This window comes from Atheta coriaria, unplaced genomic scaffold, assembly GCF_025399875.1.
Source record: "Atheta coriaria isolate IRGN ID8LTWV9N9 unplaced genomic scaffold, Caltech_Dcor_3.1 hic_scaffold_4_pilon, whole genome shotgun sequence".
Classification (NCBI taxonomy): domain Eukaryota; kingdom Metazoa; phylum Arthropoda; class Insecta; order Coleoptera; family Staphylinidae; genus Dalotia; species Dalotia coriaria.
Window position 1 is genome coordinate 5,104,124 of NW_027045446.1, and position 26,914 is coordinate 5,131,037.

Here is a 26,914-nt window from a genome sequence, read left to right on the forward strand (position 1 = left end):
ACTAGTTTTCATCCAAGCTGTGAAATATTTAATTAATTGCCAACGAGATTTAGACCAATTAGATTTATAATTCTAACACAAGATAAATTTGTCTCAAAAATATACCTAATTAATAATGACATGAGTCGTAAAAAGTCCAAGTTTGCAAACGTTATTTGCGCCATTTACGCGGTTCGCCTGAAATTAGCTTTGCCGAGAAGAAAGCATGATCGCAAGTCAACAGGTGGGGATCGCGGCTTGGTGCGCTCGAACTTAAGTAGCTTTCAGGCCGGCGCACGTCTGGCGGTTGCGGCGGCTTCGGCGGTAGTGACTTAAGTAGTAGTAGAGCGAAGCGCACTGCACGACGCGGTCGGATCCGGTGGAATTGTCAGTTCGTCGCGACCGTCAGTCCGTGCCGCACAAGCATCTTAAGCCAGCCGCGACTTAAGAGCGAAGCCACGCGCCGCGCCGGTTTGCAAACGCGCGCGCCGCGCGACTGATGTTATTATCAGTGGCTGCTAGCTTGCGTCGATGACAAAGTGAGACAAAGTGACACACAAACACACAGATCGACATCCAGCTTAACTTAAGACAAAAATAATAAGCGTGTTTTAATTTTGACTTAAATTTATTATTATTCGCGTCGCGAATAAATCAAACAATAATTATTTCAGGACGCTTTTTATTAGGCGCCAGACACAATGTTTCGAAATCCATAAATCAATAATAAATCATTTAAATTGCGGACGAATTGAGTTAATAAACTTGTTTAGTGTGTATATTCTACATGACCACTGTGAGACTTGTGTGCGATTAGCCGTTATCAGGGCAATGACGAACGTGAATCGCATACGTGTTGTTGTGCTAGGCACCGCGCGCGTTGGAAAGTCAGGTGAGTGCAGAAAAATCAAAACAATCAACTGATAAAATACGCTGCGCCAAAAATATAATCACACCAGCACAGATTTAAATAAATCTATTATACCTACTGATACTGTAATGATTTAAAAAATAATTAATGACCAGCTGTATCTTGCGCTTGAATAAATCGGAAGCACGCATGAACGGAAAGTCGTAGAGTCGGAATCGGATCATTGCAATCTTGTCACGCACGTCAATTAATTACTCCGCGCGTACACGCGCGGAACTCGCACGACAAAACAAACAAAAATCTCTCACTCAATGGAACAAGTTTGCTACAAGTCACTTTTCAAATGGTGTAGTTTTATTACACACCTTGTATGCGGTAATTACATCTGAATCAGAGATTGGACAAGGGATGTGGTGAGACCGCAGACACCTCGACTTCCCAGTATTGGCACACAGCAATAGTGTCCAGTGTGTTTGATGTATTTACCTGCAATCGAGGTATTGACACGAAACGCTCGCCGAACGGAATCGTCTCACCATGTCTCGCCGCAATTGTACTTACACAGAACACCGTACACCGTTCTCTTCTTACATTCTGTATTCTACTCTTTACTATACTATACCAGAAGGTATTGTAGCTGATGGTGTCCCACCACTAACCTCAGGAACACGCGGTGCACCTTGCAGTTGACTTTGGCAAGTGGTTTCGTTCTTTTCCACTTGCTACAGCTTCTTGTTTGGATTTTGTATGTTTCATCTTACAAGAAACACCCAGAAGTAAATACCTGGTGATCTAATTGAATAGCAAGTTGTTTGTAAATGGCAATTTATAAATAAACAAATTATGCAAAATGGGACCCTCCTCAGGTTGACTGTTTACGTTTACGATCATAGGTACATCCAATACACAAACAACTAGTTCAAGTTACGTTGTTGTTGCCTTCTCTTTGCCTCCACTTGTTGCACCGCCGGTGAATCCTGCCTGCACATTTTGCAATTATCTTATTACCTCAAAATCGCCCGCCAATGTTCATTACGTTCATTACGCGATTACGCCCATTTACGAATGTAATAAGTATTACGAAATCGATACTCTGTGTGTTCCTCCAGGTACTGGTAGTGAAAAAAGACTCGCTTGTACGCAGAGAAGTAAAGAAGGGCAATTAGTATACAGAAGGGAGGCGATTAAAGTCGCAACTCTTCAATTTATTGCTATTAGTGCAATAAATCATCAGCGAGACGCAGTCGACCGCGCGGATTCGATAAACACGCGTTTAGCGTTCTTCTTTAATTCGTGTGTGCAGTGGTAAAATTGCAAGCGATGTGATTAAAACCAGTGCAAAATAAGATATAAAAAGTCATTAAGATAAAGAAGTTGTAGCAGGTGCAACAATTACTTTAGTTTATATTAACTACATCTTATAATTTTCCTATTAAACAACACGAAGTAACGTAATAATTGCATGAATTGTTTACGCTAAATTCACGGCCATGGTGTGCAATACCAATAACGCAAGCAAACAACATCAATATTGAAGTATATTGAACCTGAGCGTAGCTTCTGCTAGTGTGATCGTTAATTAGTTTCGTCAATGGTTTAATGTTTATTTAACAAGTCATGTTCTTACATGTCATTTCTATTCAATTGGTTTTAAGCATAATATTAATATCTGTTATTACATTTAGTAATTAACAATAAATTCTTATTTAACGTGTGAAATTGCAACTATGGGCACGTTTACAGGTAATTATCTAATACGGAAATAGATGTCATTCCAGTGGCAATACTTTAATAAGAAGTGAAGAAAGTTTATTTTGAAGTACCTAATAAAATTAAATTTTTGAAAGTATTTGTCAGAAAATTACTTATACACTAAATTTTATAATTAATTTGGTTTTGATTAACTTGCAGAGAAGAGAAATGGCGAATGTTTTCGTCGTAACATCGTCTTGTTAATGGATTTCTTGCAATTAGGAAACAATTATCGTTTGTTTTTATTACCAAATTTTATAATTTTGCCATCATACTTGTCGAAATGACTGTATAATCGCAATGTTATAAAATATACGAATCATTAGATAAATAAACTAACTTTTACCACAAGCACGCGGAATGTCAAAAATGTTTATATTTGCAAAAGTAAAAATTCTGCAAACTCGTAAAATTCAAAACTACTTTCCATAATTGCTTACCAATCAACTAATTAGCTTTTTTAAATTTAAACTTACTTTTAAAAAAATTATAAATATTTACTCCTTTTTTATGATTTTGAAACAAAATGTGAACTCATCATATAATGTTTATTTCAATTTTTGTTAATAAGACGTGTTACTCTATCGTCCATCTAGTCATCTCGCGTATTTATTTACTTACAGTTAGCATAACTAATAATAATCGCGTCGATGGATTCGCCAACGCCATAAAATAATTATGACCCAAGTTTAATATTCCCGCTTCGACTGGTGTATCTCGTTTACGTCCTTTCGCATCTTTTAACAGCGTCACAACGATGCCTGTAACTACATCAGTAACTAAGTGAGTAAGTAGCGTTTGTGGCATCTGACTAACTGGGTAAATTTTATGCAGCAGCCTCCGACTGTGTTGTTAATGTTTATATGAATATGTTGGTGTAGCGATTGGTTTTTGAGAATATTTACTAGCCAGCTACCTGGCTTTGACTTCTAGTCGAATGCTAATTTTAATATTTGCACGGACGGAATGAATATATTTTCATCTTGAGACTTTGCTACATTGATATACATAAACGTCTTAATCAGCAGCAGCGATTTTGTTTTCTTTTATAAATTTTAAATTTTAAAAATTCATTTTTATCGATTTCATCGATATGAGATCGAATTCTTCACACTTTTACTTTGGCTTCTTTTGAGTTTCAAAATTTTTTACTTTCTTTTCGTTTTCATTGTTTAACTCGCGAATTTTTTATATAAATTATTGTTCCTCTTCATTTCATTCAAGTATATTTCAAAATTTCATTATACTTTGCCCTGAGGTTGCACAAGATCCAAAGGAATTTGGCAATTTCAAAAAGTGCACAAATCAAAACTCTGAACACAACCGATAAATAAATCATCGAATGATATTTATGATTTTGAAGTATTCAATCTATAATTATCCTCACAATTTGCATTCGCTTTCAATTCTTTTTATATTGTTCTTTTGTGCGCTATTTGGTTTTGTTTTATTGTGTTTTGTTCGCGTCGTGTGTGTATGAGCACGGTGCAAAAATTAAATCTAACGATTTATGCGTTCGACCATTCGAGGCGTTCGGTTCAGACGTAATGCGACGCATTCTGAGAAAACGCCGCCGCCGCCTGAGCCTATGAGAACCTGCGTTTTTTATTTTCCTGTCCTCGGGAGAGAAAAGAAAATAAGGGAAAAGAGGATGGCACGTATTGCGCGTTAGTTCGATGGCTCCTTCGGAGCTGCGCTTGTGTTTTGACTGTTTTGAAATACGATTTTGCTCGACGCAACAAAGCGCACGACGTACGAGAACTAGTTTACGACTGTGACTTAATACTCTTACGATAACAACAAATCTAGATACAAATACCACCAGTAAAAATATCAAAAACTAATCATAATAAAATAATTACATTCAAAGGTGTTTTAAGTGTTTGAGAGTATCCTTGACAGACGTGAAGAAAGCCGAGGTGAAATTTAAACCAGTCAGAGAAGTAAAAATTAAGAGGAAGGGAAACAGCAGGTTAATTAAGATCCAAGGAACAAAGTTACGAAAGAAATAGGCCCAAGGGGAAAACTGATTGAGAAATAAACGGAAAAAGAAAAATAAACAAATAAAGAGGTTAGAACAAACTGAGACTGTAGTAGTGAGTTTCTGGACGCCACAAATCCGTCGACAGGTTGATTGAGAGGTGAGAAAGCGCCATCTAGAAATTGTTTACAAAGACATGAATAAGAGACAAATACAGGACACTAGTTTCGAAAGTAGCAGCCCAGAAAATAAACAATCTACCAAAATAAGGAACATGGCACCTGAACCAATAAGTATGCAGACAATATTAGAGGAAATGAGGAATATGAATGAGAAAATGAACCAAAGACTTGATAAGAACAAGGACGAAATGAAACAATGTATGTACGAAGGTTTCGAACAACAAAGGCAGGAAATAAACGTCCTCAAACAGGAAATAAAAGAAATAAAGGAAATCAACAAGATGAAAGAGGAAGAATGGAAAAACGAAAAGGAACAAATAATGGAACACGTAGCCAAGCTGGAAAACCAAATAGAATACCTAGAGAAGAAAGAAAAAAGGAATAACATAGTTATAAAAAATATGCAGATCAAGAATGGCAACGTGAAGGAAGAAGTTGGAAAATTCATTAAAGAGTACATAGGGGTAGACGCTAATATAACCGAGGCGGAGAGGATTAATTATAGAACAATAAAAGCTAAGATACAGGATGCAGAGCAGAAGGAGATAATAATGAAGGCCAAGAGCAAGCTAAAGGACACAAAAATATTTATAGAGAGTGAGCTCACCAGAAATGAAATGAGCATTCAAAAACAGTTATATGAAAGGGCTAAAGATGAGAGAGAGAAAGGAGCGACAGTTAAAATAGGATACAAAAGATTATCCATAAATGGAAGAATGATAAAATGGGAAGAAATGCAACAACAGAGGGCCAATCCAAAAAACCAAATAGCAGGAACACAATAAACAAGACAACAAATCGTAGAGGATGGAGACGACGCAAGGAAATAATAACAATTGGAACATGGAACATACGAACGCTATTACAAGTAGGAAAGATGAACGAAGTGGCAGATCAAGCAATAAAGAACAAAATAGACATAACAGCTCTACAAGAGGTCAGATGGAAAGGAGAAGGTGAAGTTACCAACCAAAATTATACACTATTCTACTCCGGAGGAAATAAGCAAGGAAAAAATGGAGTCGGTTTCATCGTGACAAACAAATTCAGAAAACATATCATAGAACATAAAGCACATAGCGATAGGATATCATATATACGAATAAAAATGGCAACATACAACGTAACATTAGTAAATGTTTATGCCCCACCCGAAACCACCAATAACGAAGAGAAAGAGCAATGGTACGAAAAATTAGAAGAGGTATATGAACAAATCAACAACCGAGACACAATAATAATAGCAGGGGACTACAATGCGCAAGTAGGTAAAGAGGAGTGCAACAGTAAGGTTGCAGGAAAATTTACAATTCACGAGAAAACCAACGATAATGGAACAAGACTTTGTAACTTTGCAGCAAGCAATGGATTCATTATCGCCAGCACAAAATTCAACCATAAGCATGAAGATAAAGTAACATGGAACGCCCCAGGAGGAAGATATAGTACTCAAATCGATCACATTTTAATAAGAGAAGATAGACAAAGCCTAATAGAAGATGTATATACAGAGAAGGCGGCAAATGTGGAAACAGACCACTTCATGGTGGTGGCGAAAGTACGTATAAAGAAAACAAACCAAAACAAGAAGCAAAGTAAGAAAGCTAGATGGAGTATAGACAAACTGAAACAAGAGGAGGTACGAGCCAAATATGAAGAGGAAATGGAAAAAGAACTTGAAAGTCAGGAAAGTGGCATGGAAGTAAGGGAGAAATGGATGAAACTTAAAGCATGTCTAAACAAAACAGCGCAAAACGTATTGGGTACGGAACAGAAGCAGAAGCAGACACAATGGTGGAATGAGAAATGCAAGGAATTAGTAAGAAGAAAAACCGAAGCAAGAGACAAATATATGAAGACTGGAGATGACAATGACAAAGAGAACTATAGGAAGGCGAGGAATGAAGCAAACCACGGAATAAGGGAGGTGAAGAATCAATGGATGAACCATAAGTTACAAACCGCTGAAAATCAGATGAAGAACAATAATACCAGAAAATTCTACCAAGACATTAAGAAAATGAATACCATAAAAAGCACCAGGCAAACTACAAAGATGAAGAACAAGCACGGAAAAACAGCAGAAACCGAGGAAGAAGAAAAGCAAATATGGGAAGAATACTTCAAGACAATCCTGACTGAAGACAAGACTCAAAGAAGAAATCTGGGAGTGGGACAAGAAGAAGAAAGGTGTGAAAGAAATGAGCAAATATCAATAGCCGAGCAAGATATAAAAGAAATAATAAAGAAACTGAAGAATGGGAAGACACCTGGACCCGATGGAATAAACAATGAACTAATAAAGTATGGAGGAAATCGAGTGGTCAAAGAAATACACGAGTTAATAAATCAGATATGGGATATGGAACATGTACCGGAAGAATGGGGTATAGGAGCAATATATCCAATTCACAAAAAGGAGATAAACAGATATGTGACAACTATAGGGCATCACCCTGCTCAACTCCACATACAAGATGCTGACCACAACCATACACAACAAACTAATGGAAAACATCACAATACCTGAATATCAAAATGGGTTTGCGAAAGGAAAATCTACCATAGATGCTATACACATGATGAAACAGATTCTACAAAAACAACTGAGCATAACCAGAAAGTGATAATCATCTTCATAGATTTTAAAAAGCCTTTGACTCAATAAACCGACAACAACTAATGGGAATTATACACTCGCTCGAGATACCAACAAAGGTAAAGGCAATGATCAACGTTGTCACTGAGAAAACAACAACATCAGTAATTACGAGAAGCGGACAGACAAGGGAATTCGAAACAAATATAGGGATAAGGCAAGGAGACATACTATCAGCAACATTGTTCACAATAGTAATCGAGCACATACTCAGAAATATACAAAGAAAAGGAACATTAAGAAACAAACCACTACAAATAATTGCATATGCTGATGACATTACAGTGATAGCCAAACAAAAGTATCTGCTTGAAGAAACAATGAGGGAAATTATGGAAGAAGGAAGAAAAATTGACTATACATAAATACGGAAAAGACAAAGGTTATGATCACAGGAGACGATGAAACAAGTTCAATTAAGATAGGAAACCATATGTACGAGTGCGTAAAACATTTAAATACCTAGGAGTCACCATCAACAAGAAAGGTACAAACACCGACGAAATAGCGGAGAAAATTCAAGCTGCACATAGAGCCTACTATGTCAATAGAAAGTCACTAACAAACAAGACGCTGAGAAGAAAAACAAAACTGGGGATATATAAGACTATTATAAGACCAATTCTGATGTATGCAGCAGAAACACTCACGTTAACAAAACAAGATCGAAACAAAATAGAAATTGCAGAACGAGCAATATTAAGAAAACTTACAGGACCGAACAAAATGGATGATGGCACAATTAGAAGAAAAACCAACCAGGAATTGGAAGATGTAATGGAAGGTGAAAATATCATAAGAAAAATCAAGAAACAGAGACTAAGATGGGCCGGCCATATCATGAGGATGGATCCAGACACAATACTAAGGCAATTAACTGATTGGCAACCAACATCCAACAGGAAGAGAGGAAGACCTCGAGAAAACTGGTTACAGCAAGTCGAAGACGATCTAAAACACCTAGGAATAACGGAGTGGAAAAAGAAAGCAAGAAACAGAAGAAAATGGAGAGAAATTATAAAGCAAATATAGAATACGGTTGATCCGCCGAATAAGGATCTATAAATCTTGAAATTAAGATGGCAATGCCCACGAATGGGCGGTTCTAAGAATGCCTAATATATAGCCACATCATCTTAGCAGAATTATGAAGAGATGAAAATGCAACGTGTTGAGGCAAAAAGTTGATGAAATCTTTTATACCTTTACTGAATAACTGAGGTCAGTTTTAATTTTTCATTAAATATTGTCTGAATTAAAATTAATTAAATATTTCTAAGTGTTTTTTATTGCTAGATTATTCTGATTATATTAAAATGCGTTAATAATGATCCATTGATTAAATAAGTCAACAACTTTTCCAAATTATTATTTAACATGATTTAATATAATAAAGTCGATGCTTATCATGTATTGACTCGTTTTCTGAATACACATACCATAAATACTGGCAATAATAAAATTATTTTTAAATCGCTTGCTGTAGCAACAGATTTAATAATTTACATCTGATATTATACTGTGTATAACATATTCAGATATACCAAGTCCAGCAGTTATTGGCTTAATGAACGGTGAAACGATTTTTAATTAACGCCGAAAAATGAGCAGTCAAACTCGTCCGTGCATAATTTTTATATAATTTTCACTTAGACATAACGGTGCTCCACACGATGCAAAACACAACTGCCACACAAACGTCGAGATCGGAGAACTCGCCATGAAATCTGATATCAGCGATGGAAGGAAGAAGGAAAGTCACTGAAGCCAACCGACATTTTTTCGACTTTTAGTTTCACTTTTAATCAGACGCACGGTTCGGAATCAACGGTAGCAACTGTTTTAAAACTGTGCTTTTGTTGAGTTAGGTTATTTTATCACTTTGCTTCAATTTACAGAAAAATTATGATTTTTTTGGTCAATGACCGTAAAATAAAACCAAAAATAATTCAGTGTGCTAATTCAATGAATATTTTTAAAGTTTGCGTACAAATTGTTGACGATACATTAAGTGCAAGTACTTGCCAAGGCATGGATGAATTTAATAATCAATTTTCATGTGTGAAAAACTGTTTTGAACATTCAAATCAGCAAAAATAGATTAACCCACTTTTTTTAATATGTTGATAGGTGTCTTCCATGATTTTTCGCGAATGAATTGGACCGAATATACAATTTAAACTAAAAAGTAAAACGAAACAAATCGACGTAAAACAGTTGGCAATATTCAAATTATACGACGGCAATAAATTTAATTTATATTCATGGTTCAAAATAAACGACGTCGCCGACTTCAGCAGATGAACGGGTGGAATAATTTAAATTATATACCGCTGGTTTATGTGTCGATTGGTGCTCGAATTTACTTTTCGAAGCTCATATTAACATGTTCACAAAATCCATGAAACGTCATCCAATTAATGCGGTTATAAAAATAAAATTTTACAATTTCAAGTGCATCTTTAATTGTACAATAAAAGTTTATGGAAAAATAATCGTAAAACAGTAAAATTATCAATGTTTTTGGAAATTTAAGATAATATGGTTGAAGGTAAGGTGATTGGCGGTAGATAATATCAAAATATTGAATTACAAAGTTAACAACAAATATTTTGTACTAATTGGAAAACATTTCTCTGCTATGAGATAATATCGCATTTCGACGCGCATGATTTATTCCATTCGCAAAATATATCATCGATAACATGCCAATTAAATTGAAATTAATCGCGAGCGTGCATTTTAATCACTCTCTAAGTGGTCAAGCAGCAAGAAAGTTATCTAATGAAACTAGTTTGTATTTAAAAAATGATTCAAAATATTTATTTTTTTGCTAAGCCATTGAAATACCATTTTGGCAGTGATTAATGAACGTTAAATAAATATTTACTTTATGTCAGAAAATTCTACTGCCAATACCGGAAAAATATCGCAAAGTTGTCAACACGATTATCGGTAATAAAACCACAAACGACAAAAAGTATTACTTTCCTTCCGTTAAACCGTTAAATTCCGCGTCATATCTTAGATTTTATTGTCTTAACACAGTTTCGATTTTCATATTCAATTTGCAATGTTTATCTTGTGTGCTTACAAATACGATAAATACGAAATACACGCGCACTTTAATTATGCCTTTTGCAAGGCTGGGTCGGCCGGAGTCAAGATTGGGAGGACATAAGGAGGACGACGCAATCATAATGTTAGCATGAATATAGGTATTGTTCGTTCATCGCGATTTTCACGCGTGGCATTGAATAGATATACCCGTCGAATCAATTTCTCGACCTCGGTGCACCAGCGCACGAATGATAATCGAAATAGAAATTTGCGAGTTGGCAAAGATGTGCGTTTAATCAGATAATAAAATAATTTCTAATCCATTCGATCCGGCTATGATGGCGTCGTTCATAAATTAATAAATTATTAGCGTGCGCAAAAATTCAGCTCGCTTATTTCAAGCGCACGAGGATGATAAATTCGTGTTTGCGATGGAGTCGAGTGGACAAAATGAAAATTGATTAGAACTATTTATATAACCTGGTTGGACAAAACGCACCGGAAATATACGCGATTCATCATCTATTCAAACACAGTACGAGTATAAATGCGGTGTAATTGAAACACACATGAAACTCAAAACTATCTAATGTACATGGTGACTGTTTATGAAAAACTGTCCTATAATGATTAGACATATATATTATTCACATTAAATGTGATATTTTTGAAGAAATTGTTAGTTTCATAGTCAAAAAATGATTAAAACGAAAGATTTTACGTTTGTTTGACAAAATCTTAAAAATAAAACTCAATTCTTACCAAATACATTCTAGATGTCTTGGCAATGTTTTCCTCTACAGTTGAGTGGCGGATATGACGTCAGTATTGAGTTATAGTGATGATCACTCTAGAATTTCTTTGATAATTATAAATATTTTTGTTATTTAAATATAGATGCCATTCAGTGGCATACAGTAGTAATGTCTCAACTTGCTGTAATTAATTGCTTCAACAAATTACAACTGGTGTTTTTTTTCGTGGTGAGTTTCTATCATCGCAAACGTCGTAAACAGCCGGTCGATCGATCGACGTCATCGTCTGTCCGTTTGTCTGCGCTGGCGGAGTTATGCCAAAAGGAATACGACGAAAATGATACCGTTAGTAACTGCGTTGATAATATGTTTAATGGACACGCAGCTAATGTTTATTGGCAATTAATTTATTAATTACAGCGGCCGGCTAATCAACGCTTATCGATGGCAGAAAGTCATAGCAGTGCGTAATTCAGGCAAGCGCGCGCGCGAATGATTAACAACCTCGGACATCCAGTTCCATTAATATTAATTTTGCAACGACCTGCGTTTGCTTTTGCGTTATATTGTATTTTTGCCAGTTATAAACTTGTATAATTTATAAATGACAAATTATAGCTTCCTTTTGCGTTTGTAGTAAATTCTAAGAGAATTTTCAAAAAGTAATTGAAATGTTATTATTCAACAAGTAAGCGAACCAATAGTGTGTTTAAAATATACGAAAATGAGTTGACTGTTTATCTCCTAGATTTAGCGTATACGCTTCAGGAGTTTTTTAAATTTTAAATTTCGATCATTAAATTTACAATTTAACGATTTTTTGATTTAAATGTAGGAGGTATGCTCAAATGTTTAATATTTATAGGTCCAAAGAATTTTAATAGACTACGCATCGTTTTTGGTTTTATTGGCAATTTCGACGTTTTCCGATCGCGTGGTTTTTATATTTTATTCATACGTCCGTGAACGATTCCTTAATAGAGTTTTATTGTCGTTTTACTTGCGCGCACAGCACGCAAAAAAAAAACGTAGAAAGAAGCTCACAATAAAATTGTAGGTTGAAAATCATTATAGGGACACATTTTTGGGCGCGTTGCTCTATAAAAACGGGCGATAAATTACAGTGTCACTTTTACTGCCAAATTTTAGGACGAATAAAAAAGCTGAAAATCGAAATCTCAATCAAATGATATTGAAGTTATAAAAAGCAAGAGTAAATATTGCTTTTATTCATTTTTGATTGTTGTATCTTTATGATGACTCCGAATGTAATTAATTTCTTTTTCGTGTGATAGTTGTGATTGAAATTGCGCTTGGGTGCTGCAAGTGTGAATAGGCATTTAATGGAAAAACGATTATGTGCGGAATAAATTGCAAACGAAGCGCAAACCGAGCTGCATCTGGTTGGCTGCCAAGTGCAGCGACATGTCAGGATAACATGCAATAAAAGTGATGTCCCTTTTTGCCCCCGCGGAATTGATTCCTCGCCCATAAAATCCAAGAGAGCTGTCTGGTAACTTTAGCCACATTTAGTTTTTACAATTTACTTTTTTTCAGATCTTATTTCTTGCGTTGTGCATTCCTTTGATTGGGTCGGACTCGGTTTCATGTTAAACTAAGAGTTCGCAGTAATTTTCACGCCGAACGAAAATAGTTTTACGAGCATTTTATTAACGCGTGTCGTTAAGTGGATGCGCGTATGCGTCGGGCGCGATTAAATTAGTGCAACGACAGAACTGAATTCTCAATTCAACATTAGCAAGCTGAATTGACATAATAAAACAAAGATACGTGACGGGGCATTCAATTTTCTCGCTGATTTTATATAAGATTCAAGGTGTGGAAATTATTTAAAAATACACACATTTAAAAAAATATTTTTATCATTTTATTTTAATTTTCCAGTGAATGAACATGTTCCACATACAATAATAAATGATATTTATAAAAAACAAAAATATTAAAATACTGGATGCGACGCTCCTCTTGGCAATTTGTCAATTTGCATAATCAACTGTAATTAATCCTCAGCATCTCATTAATAGCAAACTTAACTGAAAATTAAAACCGCACCGCACGTCGTTCTTCATCGCGTCGCATCAACATTTTCATCGCGTCGTCATCATTTATTTTCCGATCTTTACGCATCGAAAATGAACGCTGGAAGTCGCACGTAACGTGTAATTACATACCTACTATGTCGGCGGTAATAACACGGTGGACGTTGGTGCCTTTCAAGATTCAATTCAAATCAATAACTTGCGCACAAAACGCTGCAAACGTTTATTTATATATTCAGCATTAATTCCTTTTGAAATGTGCGTTTAATAAGTGTTTCATACTTGGGTGAGGATGATTGAGCGAGTGAATGATGTGAATGTGGCGGTGGAGGAAGATTAGGAATAGAGGGCAGTGTTGTGAAAAGTGTTAATGATAGTCTTTGCTCATGCGAAAAGTAATTTGAATGACCTAGAGTGTGATAGCAAAACAGGATATTATCTATGATTTAAGGTCAAAAAATTACTCAATTTTCAATATTTCAAGCAGTATTTTTAAATGTGCTATTTACTGAAATATGTTTTGAATTTAGTTCTAGTTCTAGTTTTCTCCAGCTTTAATTTTCTCTCAGCGGTAGTTGTAGAAAAGAAAAATCCGCATCAGTCGACTTTCTGTTCAGCATCTAGTAGCTCCCTTTTTGCTCCCATTATTATTTGTTTGCATTCGTGAACGACCTGTGCATAAATATCGCGCAGGAGTTATTAAATCCGCGCCGCCGCGTCGCGTCAATGAATAGGATTCAATGGCGAGCAGTGAAAGTGCACTCCTGCACGCGCGTTCGCTTACTTACGCTCTTAATTCTTCGGCCGCGAAGAAGTTACCATCTAATAGCATCTCGAGGCCCAGTTCCAGTTCGCACAAATAACACACCAATATCTCAATTGCCAATATGTTCAACTCTACAAACACTTACATTCTCATACACCATGCAGAATCTAGTCAAGATTTGAGGTTAAGTTTCACATTTGTAACTAGCTGTATGGCTGCTATCTGCTGATGACATTATTGTAGGGTACTAGAACTCGTACTGGTGCTCTTGTCGGTTGTAAGTACACGCTAATAAACATAGCGTGCAATCAAAAGTGAACACGCGGCGCGGAATGAAGTCGAAATGAATCCGCGATTGTTATCTCTCTTAAGCGGTCGTCGGGAAGGTCTACTAAGATGCTAGAACTAGCAGCATTAGACTATACTAGATTCTAGTCGCTAGAAGTGTGTTGGTGTAGTTATCATGGTGGTATGGTAGGCAAACAGTGAGTGGTCTGTACGAGTATTTGTGCGATGTTTAATAGCGTGTAATAACGTTCGCGGCGATTTAATAGAATCTTAAAAGTGACATGATATATGCATCTTTCGGGCGTGTGCGTTGATTTGGATTAAGCAAACAGCCAATCGAGCGAGAAAATGGGACGCATCAAGAGTACTTTAACTCTGAATGTGTTTACCTTGGATTTGAATGATATAGTATCATAAAATTTTAGTATCATGATTGTTAATAACAACAATAAATGCTTTTTATGTAATTACCCTTTGAAGATTTAAATTTATTAAATTCTTAATATAAATTTTGATATTAATATCAAGATTTATTTTATAATTACCTTAATTCCAATTCTGCATGTCTCAATCTTCTGGTTTATAGCAGAATTGAGAGTGTTGAACGTTTTACGGTATCCAATATCCGGATGCGTTATTTATGCACATTTCCCAACACATTTACGCCTGACATATCGTTTATGCGCAATTTACGGTTTTGACAAGCGGGCCCAAAGACCGGGGGTACCAACACCATCACGACTAACTACGGCCACTGCGAGTAGTAATACGTTGACTTTAACTGCATACTTATAGATGTACGTGGATGTACCTGAACGAGGCGAGTTCTTTTTCTAAAAGTCGTTCGTACGGTCATTTCTGCTACCGAGAGCTACCTGTACCACCACACCAACCACCTATAATATACTCTTTGCATGGTCAGCATGTTAGCATAACGCATCACGCATCGTTATTGATATATTTATACGGCCGAAGAGTTTGCCGGTGGTGGTGATGTGATGACTTAGTTAATATCATCACCAACGCTGCAGCGGTTCTAACCAGAAAGGAAATGCGAAGACGTGGGTGGAAATTACTTATTTAAATTGAACTCACCTCTAACTATTCCAAAGCATCTACTTATGATATTATCATACAACATTGCAAAGGTAGCAGGAGTGTAGTTTTGGCACATTGAGTTCATTTTGCACGCGGGACCTTTAATGAGCTCACACGTGCTTCTAAAAATTCAGGAGGGCTTACTGCGCTTTAAAATTGATGTGTCCCAGTTGGTTTTTTCACCGCCAGATCACACAAAGAGTCAGAAACGAAAGAAAAGAAAAAACTGGTAATTTAATCGTGCATAAAAGGCTTAAAGAACCCATTTGTTACATTACCTTTTTCGCAATGTTACCCTTTTTGGCAAATACAGGGTATACCTGCATTTAAAGCGTTTGTAAATGCAGCAGCCATGCTGGAATCAGAACGGATTTTACTGCAATGACTTGGTATATCCAATATATTTCGTACGGAACATTTTTTATGCCTTTCGACAGTACCGGTGTACAAATATTCAACTGCAAATCGATATACACGCCATAAAAATCGCCGCACTTCACCGTGCTGCGCGCAACGAATCGCAATGGAAGAAAGAATCGTCCTTTCGAAACGTGGTGAAGTCACATCCGCGGTACTGCAGATAATTTGATAAATTGATAAACACACAGTCGGCGGCGGTGTTCTTTGTGCGCTCAGCTTCCTTTGAGTTACGTCGCGTCGGCATTAACACGAGTCATCCTCACGAAAAACCTGCGTATCACACGCGGATAGGTACAGCTCAAAGAGAACGCACAGGCTGAACATGATATAGTAACTCCGAATAATATTACGACGGATGAAGCGCGAGTTAATAAAATATTCTTTTATCTTTCACCGAGTCAGCGTAGTGGCGGCAGCGGCTGGTAGTCGGATGCTTGATGGTAGTACCTCGGTCGGCTGGTTGGTTGATGATGGCGATGATCATCATGATGAGGAAAAATAAAGAGATATCCGATCGCCGTCCAGCAACAGAAGCTTCACATTTTAATAAAGTATTTTATCGACGTCGGATCGCATGGACCGCATGGTTAATTCATCAAAATCACCCGGAATCATCTGGTGGTCAGAGAAAATGTCGGACGAGAAAGAAATCCAGTTGAAAGAAACGCATAAAAAAGAGGTACGTTCATGATTGATGACCGATTGCAGCGGATTTGATTGACGAACCGAAATTACAATATTAAGAAATCTTCAAAACAAACCTGATAAGACCGCACGGTGTGGTGGTACCAGTATACGTACTCTACTCACTGCTCAACCCGTCATGTGGTTTTCTTTTGGTAGTAAATTTGCTGTGACCTGAGGAATTCAGACGGCAGGTGTCCAGCGGAATGTGTATACCTCAACTTTGCATCCAAAATCACCAAAATTCACTTTTTTCACTTACCTCACAACATCACTTGAAACCAGAAATTCTGCCACACAAGTTTTAATGCTTCAGTCGTATTCGTGGTTCTGTAGGTTCTGAAAGGTGCGATTATTAGTCGGTTTGTTGCCCCGATGAGGTGAACCAACTTGCCGTGAAAAAAACATGATTCATCACAACGCCTGAAATGAACTACGCACGTAATACCTCGATGGTGCGGCACAAAGGTGCAAAAGAAGCAAAAATTCAAGGATAAAGAATTATAGCCGAAATGAGCACAAAACCCGAACAATAGCAACGAATCTTTTGACTTTAATGACCACTTTTGTTGATTGCAACGTGCAATTCGTCTTCGGGGTGCTGCTCACCGCTTTCTGTGCAGTCATTCAACTACACGCCGGTGCAATTTTGAGCTTCTTTTTTTTATTGGCGCTAACATAACATATATAAAAAAGTTTTCAGTTTTACATCAGCTTACAGCTTACAATTCTGCAATGTATGGAATTTCATGCCTTTGTTGGGCTTTGCTTTGGTTTTGCTTGTGTTTTTGTTTTTGTTTTCTGCGTTTATTACACCGAAAACACATCAAAAGCCTGGCGGAACGAGATGCGCAACGAAAGTGAAAATGAGAAATCACAAAAAATTGCACGACTCTGTGGATCGCAGACATTTTTAATGATCTCTGTCGAATCTGTGGGACCTTGAACGCGTCGCACCGGACAATAAAACTCGACTTTAATTTGCTTCATTAGGAATATATTACTCTGCGTAAATTTTGCATTTTATTACTTAGAGTGGAAAATTGCTATTCTAATTTTAAGAATACTGTAGACACAAACGCCTAGCCTCTTTTTAGTATACCTTTAAATTATAAACTTGCTATGGTGTTTTGTATACTTAAAGGCAACTACTTTTTGGTTGATAGCAGGCGTCTGACGTTGGTGTTGGAAAGGTAAAGGTCGAAAATATAAGCGACGAGTACAAAGGTCCCGTTATCGAATGGGTTTTTTAAGAGCCACGCATTAATTTGCAAACCGCATGCGTACGCGTAACTCGCAAAAGCACTATCGAGACGACAGGCGCGCACAGACGCAGCTGGATTAAAAGCAACGAAATGCAAAAATATAAATAAAAGACACGAAGGCGAACATGAACACGATCGCGTTCAACGGCTCCAGACGCCATCCGAAAGACTTAAGTCATGTCGTTGGCAGCGCCAAGCACAGTGGTAGCACGCGATGAAGGTAATTGGGACATTCGCCTTCGTCAAGGACGTTTCGAAAAATGCAGTTATAAATGTTATGATGATGCACGACTTCAATGCTTGTTTTCTGATGTGTGTGCATTGAAGACCAACAGGGACGGCATGAATTATTCGAGCGAATCCGAGCGTGTATTACGTTGAGGTGCGCATTACTCATCGCTCATCGTCGCGACATGTCAGACTTCAAGTGTCCAACGGCATTGCATTCCTCGTAAATTGAAAATAAATTCATATCGGGGTTCAATGTCAAGGATACCGCTTGAATTCACTTCTTCATTCCTCATTGCTGGTCATAGGGTTACGCCATCCAGTTTTTATTGCGTTTGTTCTGATTTTTAATGATGCGCTTTTTGGTCTTGACTCCCAAAGCATGAAATTGATTCTAATTTCATGGATATTCCAGTGTGTACCCTGCTGCATCCTACTGCATCCCATTAGAAGTATATGGTCAATGAATGACCGACTCTTCATCTTCAGCGGCTTCGGGTGGATGTGTGCCCGCATGGACTCTACGAGGAGAACAATTTGAAGACAATAAACATTCCCGTCTTCTTCTTTCCGTTTTTGTGCGCGCGCGCCGCGCGTAGGCAATCTATTTATGTACCCATCGATTCGATTCGATTCCCGCGCGTCGCTCGCGCTCAGGAATTCCATCGTTCATCCTTATATAGGATGCGGCTGCATTAGGCGCATCTGCGTCGAGACGCAAATAGTGAAATAGTGCCGCATGGCATTGCCCATCATGGGAGACCAGCTTTGACTAGCTCTGATCAGAGTCAAAGTCAAGTCAAACTTTATTTTTGTTGCTTTTTGTTTCTATTACATTTGATCGAGTGACTGATAAACACACATACTAAAATCTCAATGTTGGATGAGGTCAGAAAGGCGTGAATGATGTATTGTTCTTATATTTTGTAAAAAAATAACAAGAGTTTTTCAAACAGTATATAAATTGCATAATGAACATTAGGTGAAAAGTTCAGAATGATGTTTGTGTTCAAATTGATTAAATGTTAGAGTAAATTTACAAGAAGTTTACTTTCTTTTTGCGCTATCATCCATCTTACAGCAAATAAAATTATGTCACTGCTGATTCGCATGCTTGATTCAGTCGTCTTAATATTTTATTAATGGATTGTCAGGATTACATGGAATTATGACATGAGATGACAATTTAAACAAGACTTTTGTTATGTAAACATGTCACTTTCTTTTCATCTTTTCTTATTCAATAACTTTTTAGCATTTTTGGCTCTGGCTGAATGAAAATATTAAAACAGAAATTAAATTTGTAAATATTTGACGTTTTGCTTACTCTGCTTTCCTAGGAATTTGCTTTATTGCGTGTTAAGCAAGCGGGTGTTGGTTTCCTGCTCAAGCCGAGTGGCGCTTGCTTCTATAACGCGCGGCGCCAACGAAACTGACCTCTGGCAAAGCCACAAATAGCTATTAATTATCGCATCGCGCGCATCTTTTTACTTGTTTTATTTTTGCGTTGACCGAACGTGCATACGCATAGGACTGATGTAATGAAGCTTAGGCAACGTTTTTCCGTGCATCCTACACATGGCAGCAAAGGAGATGAGATGAGATGCCACGCATGGCGACTTTTTTTGCAGATGGTTGGTACATGCATGTAATTTGTAGCGTATTCCTTCCACGTTCCGAGGTGTATAATACGAGACGCTGATGCTTTCGTATGTGCGTGGAAGATGAGAAGCAATTTTTTGTTTTGTGCAAATTGTAAGTCAGTTTACTTTGCTATTAGACACGTGTCCACGCTGTGACCTAAGTAAAGCCAGTCGCGTCTCGAGTGTTGGTCAAACTTGCTGAGAATGTTTGCGGCGTTGAATTTCGATAGTTAATGAATGCAAATTGCTGACAATCCGGATAGCCAAATTCATCGATTTGAAGTTCTGCACAAATGTGGGTTAAGTTGTTAGCGGATGTCGGCGAGATAAAAGATAAAAGCTCGAAATAATTGGACATTGATCGGACTCACAAATGCAACGCAATATGACATGACCCTATGCGAAAAGACAATTGCGTCTACAGTATCGTACCGATGAAAACCAACAGCATTGAAGATCAATGATGCGATTTTAAAAACAAGCAGTATATTTATCGTTGTCTAGTGTAATAGGGCATTTATAAATTGTTTTGCCGTTAGATTCGACGGATTCGGCAAATCGGCAACATCATTCGATTAATGCACGGCGACAGGACGTCGATTGAAGACGCGAAACAAGATCGTTGCGCGTTTGTTCAGATTGCCGCGGAGATAACCTAATTCGGGACACGACGCGATTACAATCGGCAATCGATCTTCGCTAATTTAATAAATGCAGCGATTGATGAAGCCGAGCTAATTGATGTCCCATTATGAAACGATACCGTAATGCGGAATCACCGACGCCACCGCAAAAAGGAAGTTAATCAATGTCATGTTGAAATCAATCAATGAACTTTAAACATTCAAATTTATTAAAGTATAATTTAATTTTTTTGGTCAACGAAAAAAGAAGAAAGTAAATTCGTGAGTTTCAGAAGTTAAATCGGTTTTTAACGATTTTTATTTTCAATTTTCACGTCGCAAACAATAAATAATCGAATTAAATACCGAAATCTCATTATTTATGATTGCTTTATCTTGTTCCCATGTTTTGCAATGAAAATATCTCAACTTTCACCAAATTTTGATGCCGCTGCACTTTTGCTACCTTCACGTAAATTGCTGCAATTGTTCATAATAATTGTCAATAAATTGACGAAATGTTTCCGAAACTGCGTAAAGTTTTTCCCAGTTCTTGACCTTTCGATGCTCATAAACAAGAGCAAATTGGACAAGGTAATCATTTAATTTACAACTACATAACCCCACTGATCTGAAAAGGTTTCAACTCACAATTCACAGCGGATAAATATTATGAGTAGTAAAATGGTGTAAAATATGATGTGACTTATGAAGATACGAAGTACATTTGGTCTTTGTTCATGGTGTTACATCATGTTGATAATGTCATCAGTAGTGTGAACAAATAATTAGCACAATGACAACATACATATGCACAATAATCAACACCAAACCTGATAAAGATAACCTTAATATACGCAGGCACTAGCGCTGAATATGATACACCATGCAGAGATCTATGACGACGTGCGTAAAAGTCGTTTGATTATAGTCGACGTCGTGCTTTTATCAAACAACATGCTGTGGTTGAGCGTCTTCTCATGGTGTTTGCTTTCATACGGCCCCCATTGCTTTCCAGTCTCTGGCTATAAATAAACGTAGATAATGGATGAGCAATCATCCAATCGTCCTCTCAAGAGTGAGTGCTTGATTCTGAACGGCTAAATCGGGTGGATTTTAGACTTTCTTCTTCAATGGCTATACATACCCGCAACGTGGAATCAAAACATTGCATTCTGATTATGGTAGGTATCAATGTTTAGTGTGTTGTTGTGGATGTCAGGGCGGATAATTGACTTATTGTCGGACTGCCCGACCAGTCGACGATGACTCACTGCCATCGGCTTGGGTGTACAATTATTTTTTCGATTCGTTGACGTCTCATTTGGAATGGATAAGCAGGTACAATGAATTCCAAGTGGAGAGAAAAAGTAGGCAAAGAGTAGAAAAGAACTAGTAATGATATTGTATTCTACAGATGTGTAGATGGTGAGGCGGACTATTTGTCATTGGTGTCACAACTTGTAGGGATTAATTGAAGGGTGCTACCCGTCGGGATGTTTGACAGTTTTTAATTAATTGTCCCACACACACAGACATCAAAGCTTTAATCATTTAAGTTTGGATTGCGGCAATAAAAGTGGTTTTCTTAAGCTTGTTATTCAATATTTGTCTGAATGATCCAATTAGTATTTTGACGTCCACTCTTTTCCATATTTGAACCAATTTGTAATTTGGTATGTCATAACATTACGTTCACCAAATAGTCTATCGAACCAATCAAATTCGACCATTTTCCTGGCTCAATTGCAATTTATGTACACATTTATGTGCACCGTCTTTCATTTCCGCAACGAGGAACTCACGTTTCTGTTTTTGCGTCACATTTTTCTATATCTAATTATGGCCACCGATTACTTATCGGAGATTATGCGCGCCATATTTTTCCGCCGTGGGTTGTTGCGCGCGCGGTGCACGCTAACAATGGCCGAGACACATAATCCGTTTTGTCTTCAGCACACAGCACGTCGCGTCTCATTAAAATTAATAAAAGCGTGCCGTTTCGCAATCGGCGATCGGTCCTTATCCGACGGCGTGCGCATGGAACGCATACGCAACCTAATTGTGAACATTAGGATTCGGATTCGAATTGTGGTATAGCATTACTAGATACCAGCTGTACCGAAAGACAAACGAGATATTTCAACCTTTTCCGCTGAATTCCGCTTTCCCAATACGAAATTGGATAAATTAGATAATTCTACAATTGCTCCATTTGACAATGACAGGTCTTACATAATTTATACTGAAGTAAAATTTTCATTTTTGTGATGGTACCTTTATTAAATTGTATCCACATTTACAGTTTCAATTGATTACACCGATTTATTCCTGATTACACACGAGTATGTTTAGAATGTTTAGCTTTGGTTGAGAAAAAAAAATGGTAAACTTAGTGGCATTCGTTACGCATTAATTCCTTGCCGCGGAATCGCTGACATCTCGTGTTAATGTAAATTCTACGTTACGTTACATTACGATGGGTTGCCGCGGATCCAAGTTCGAATTTTCCTCACTCGGTTCGAGCAACTTTTGCTGCTGGACTTGGCAGCGCGCGTTAGACATAAATAGCGCTATCAGCTCGCGCCATGCAGAGTCAAGAGCAACAAGTCGGAAGCGTGTTTTTCGGTGCCATTAAGATTATCATTTTATAATGAAATTAAATTTTAATCCAAGCAGAACCAGAACCTGGTGGAATCTGAAAAGTAGAACTTTATAGGCGGTTATATAAAAATGACGATTTTGTTCTCAAATTACAGCAAAACAAACGCTAATGAAAGATAATGCTAAATCGTTGTATTTTATAGCGTAATTTGCCATCGGCTGAAGTTTTAAGTTGAGGTTTGAAGAGGCGTCCAAGCGTATGAGTATTAAAGCTCAGAAGTCGTACCTGAAGTTAAGCGGTTTTGCTCCGGTGCAAAGCACGAGTAAATTGTGCAAATAATTGTGCAATAGTTGTTTATAAACGATAAACGTTTGTTGTTTACAAGCGCCCTGGAGGACGCATCATAAGTGCCCGTTAGGGTATTACACTTCATGACATACCATCTGTTTAAAATTATCCAGTAAGTAGGAGTGCAGAAGATCAAAGAAAGGTTGCTTAAACACAGTTTTACGAGTATCACCAGGTGATCAATAAGTTCCCTCAGTGCGTAACAAGGCATGAAAGGTATAAATACTCCTATAACTGCAGTTACTGATCTCGGTGCTTACTCTTCTCAGTAAGCGCTCAATTCTCGACGGAAGATGATCTTCCTTGTTCTTGCAGGTTGTCGGTAGTTGGCGTGAGTTGTGTAAAGCAGATCGGCGCCGAGCCGGTGAGGCTGTTTGATCGGCCTGGTAGTGGTACCACATAGTAGCAACTAGTACTGCGTTGCCACCAGACTATCCCGTCAAAAACATGTGGGCAGCAGCAATTTTCAGATCAAAATGCTTCTGTTTCCTTAAATAAAAAGGATAAACTGATGTAGATTTTTAATCAAATTTTTGATGCTAGGATTAACTTACTCTGGGTTAAACTTACGTGTGCGTGACTTGTTTTGCAAAAGCATCTAAAAGTCAATGACTGCTAGACTGGCTAGCCCATAACGTACGCGCCTCACCATCTCCTCATGGTGGCTGCAGTCGCTAGTGACCAAAAGACAACTTGCTCCGCGTTGCGTTGTGCTTCGTGTTACATTACGACTTCGCACAAGTCTGGTTCATTTCTTCCCGGGAAGTCGACTGCACGGAACGCTGGCACCAGCGTCGCGCACGAGATGACCGCCATGGGTAATTAATGATGCGACGCGTTTTTCGCAGGTCGAGCAAGACTCACGCACCGCGAGCGGAAGATTACTACCACGGCTAATGATTACAAGGCGCTCGCTGGCGTCCCATTACTTAATAACAATCCCGATCCGATATACCTCTAGACGTGGATACAAGTGAGTGCAAAGTTGAAGCTTCAACGAAATGGACAGTGTGCCATCGTCATCCTCGCATGTCTTGACCGTGTCCGCCAGAGTCGTGTGCTAAGACACCACTCCAAGGATGGCGCAAGTACAAGCCTTCCTCATTCCAGGCGTCTATTTAATGGTATCAGGTTGCATCTCGTCTAACTTATTATCCCTTCGACTCAACGCGTGTACGTCGTCTCTTCCTCGCGCGCTATCCGCAAAAATTATCGAATATTTTTACTAATGCCGCGCTCAATACGCGAAAGCGAGCTTAATTAAACAAACACGCTCGCCGGCGTTAAGTAGAGATGCATGTTTGCGAATTACATGCACTGAAATAACTGTTCATCCTGGACCCAAACCAAATCCACTAATAAAGTTCCGAGTGAACTTTGCCAGGGGCAATCAGGGACAAAGATTAGCTCATTCATAAATATTGGAGTCTTTAACATTCGCAATTCGCGCGTTAATTCAATGTCAAACAAACTTTCATTTCGCCACTCGTAACTCTGCCGACTCGCGGCTCGCGAGCGATATTATCATTAATTTGTAATTTATTGCAATTTCTTTTAAATTTCTTTCACTTCGCATTACTTTGAAATTATTGAGCTAGCCATATGCAAAATTTTAAAGAGCCATTACGCATTAACCCAAAAAATCGTAACAAAAAACTTCGACGAGAAATTTGAATGGAATAGAAACGAAATAAACTAGAAAATTGTAGCAAATATTTATTGCTACGCCAACTATGACATGAATTATTATTCACAACTCCATATTGATGTGTAGTGAGCGCAAATCAGGATCCATTAAGCAATTATCGAAATTTGCACACCAAATTCGTTTATCTTGTTTTACAGATTAACTTTCCATCAATATAATTTCACATTCGACTAGTGTCAATGACTCATTAAATTTTATTTCGAAACACTTTCAATTCTACTTTTAATAGTAAATATATAGAATGTGGGTTTAACAAAGTGTCATTTGGTAATGATTGGTAATGTCCAGAAACATTTAGCAGTCTATAAGTTTAACAAAACGGTTTAAAATTTTGCTAGCTCAGTGTTGAGTTTGTTTGAAATTGGTAATGATCCGTAATGATCAGTAACGAATGCCAACAAGCATGTCACTTACGTGTTCATTTCATGCAATTTTCACTCCTTTCTATGTGATATTCGTGCAATAGCCGCCGATTGTCCGCGTTATTACATTTGCGACGCGTTACGTGCAGCTATTTAACCGTTGATCATTTTTTATCCAACACCCTGGTTTTCCTAATAGCTATGACAGTCAGACGATTGAAATTTCAACGCCAACAAACACCTCCACAGCTAGGTGACTATGAAACTTCAACGGCGCTGTTGATTTTGTATATTTTCTATCAAAGTGCCTACGATTTGTTATACTTTAATGTGCAGTATTGCGAAATGTGATACCTGCCATAAACTGACCATAGAATATGTATTTGTTGTTAGCAGTCAAGCTATTATGGCAAAAACGCTAAAAATTAAATTTGTAAATTGGCAACATGTGCGAACGTGTTGTTATGTAGGTGGATGTCAATTAGTAGCAACAACTAAGTAACACCTAACGTGCCTACATTTCCTGGTTGGATTACAAGCACTCCATATTTTATTTTATACAATAAATACCTTCTTAAATAATTCTAAGAAACAATCAAGTAATATCACGTCACATAATGTTTGTATATGAAGGTCTTTGACGATTTGATGGTGTGATTGCCGTTTGAATGTTGACGGAAAATAGCGGAAAACGTAACCTATCGCGTCGATTGCAATGTTACAAAACGATACGTGACTGCCTTAATCAGACTTGCGCTTAACACTTTTGATTGTTATTGACCAACGCAATTGTCGTGACAACATCGTGGACATAACAGTTAGATTGCGCTACATTGTCTTCTAGATATCTTGGATTGTAAATATTAAAACCTAAGGTGTTACTAATATTTCGTACTTAAAGTTGAGTTGAATTACTCGAGAAAAATAGAGGTCGAATAAAGAATGTTTCTTTTCACTTCAAACATCCTTGAACTAGTAACGAGCCCTAGAGACAAACGAGATAACACCAAACCAATCTACTATTCTCACCATTCAAACAGTTTTTCTTACTACGTCAATGCATTGAGTTAAGTAGAGTTGGAGTGAATAAGTGTTGAGTTAAGGCACTGCAGGCGCATCTTTACCGAACAAAACAAAAGCAAAAACAACATTTGAAAAGAATATAGGTGAAACTAGAAACAAGATCTGATGGTCATTATGTGGTTGGTAATAATTAAAAGTGTAATTATTTCAAGATTTATTGTATTTTTAGTTTTAAATGAGCACGATGAAAACTAAAAGTAAAGTTGGGAATATTGAATCGTTATTGAGTTGTAAATAATTTCAACTTAAGTTGGAATTTATTGCAAGATTGCAAGGAAGCCACCGATTGAATGCAATAAGATCGCGTTTAATTAGCATGCGATATAATTTATTTAAAGTAACGCAATGCGTGTCCGTTGCTTGGATGCTCGCACTGCAGGAATGCGAGTTTTTCACTAATTATCAACTAGCTGGCTCATACAATAAACATACAAGTAGTCACTGAGTAATTACTAATTTCCTTCAGTATGAAATTCCAACAAAAAAATTATATT

The 26,914-nt window shown here is 37.5% G+C and overlaps 1 protein-coding gene across 2 annotated transcripts in view; it reads left to right on the forward strand.

The window, feature by feature from the left end:
• The first annotated feature begins 335 nt into the window (after positions 1-335).
• Positions 336-26,914, forward strand: part of LOC135790520 (ras-related and estrogen-regulated growth inhibitor-like) — a 68,783-nt gene continuing 42,204 nt past the window's right edge. For both annotated transcript variants that reach the window (XM_065300754.1, XM_065300755.1), the window contains exon 1: positions 336-871. In XM_065300754.1, coding sequence (XP_065156826.1) covers positions 811-871 — 61 coding nt within the window. In that variant the 5' untranslated portion in view covers positions 336-810. The remainder of the gene's footprint in view (positions 872-26,914) is intronic.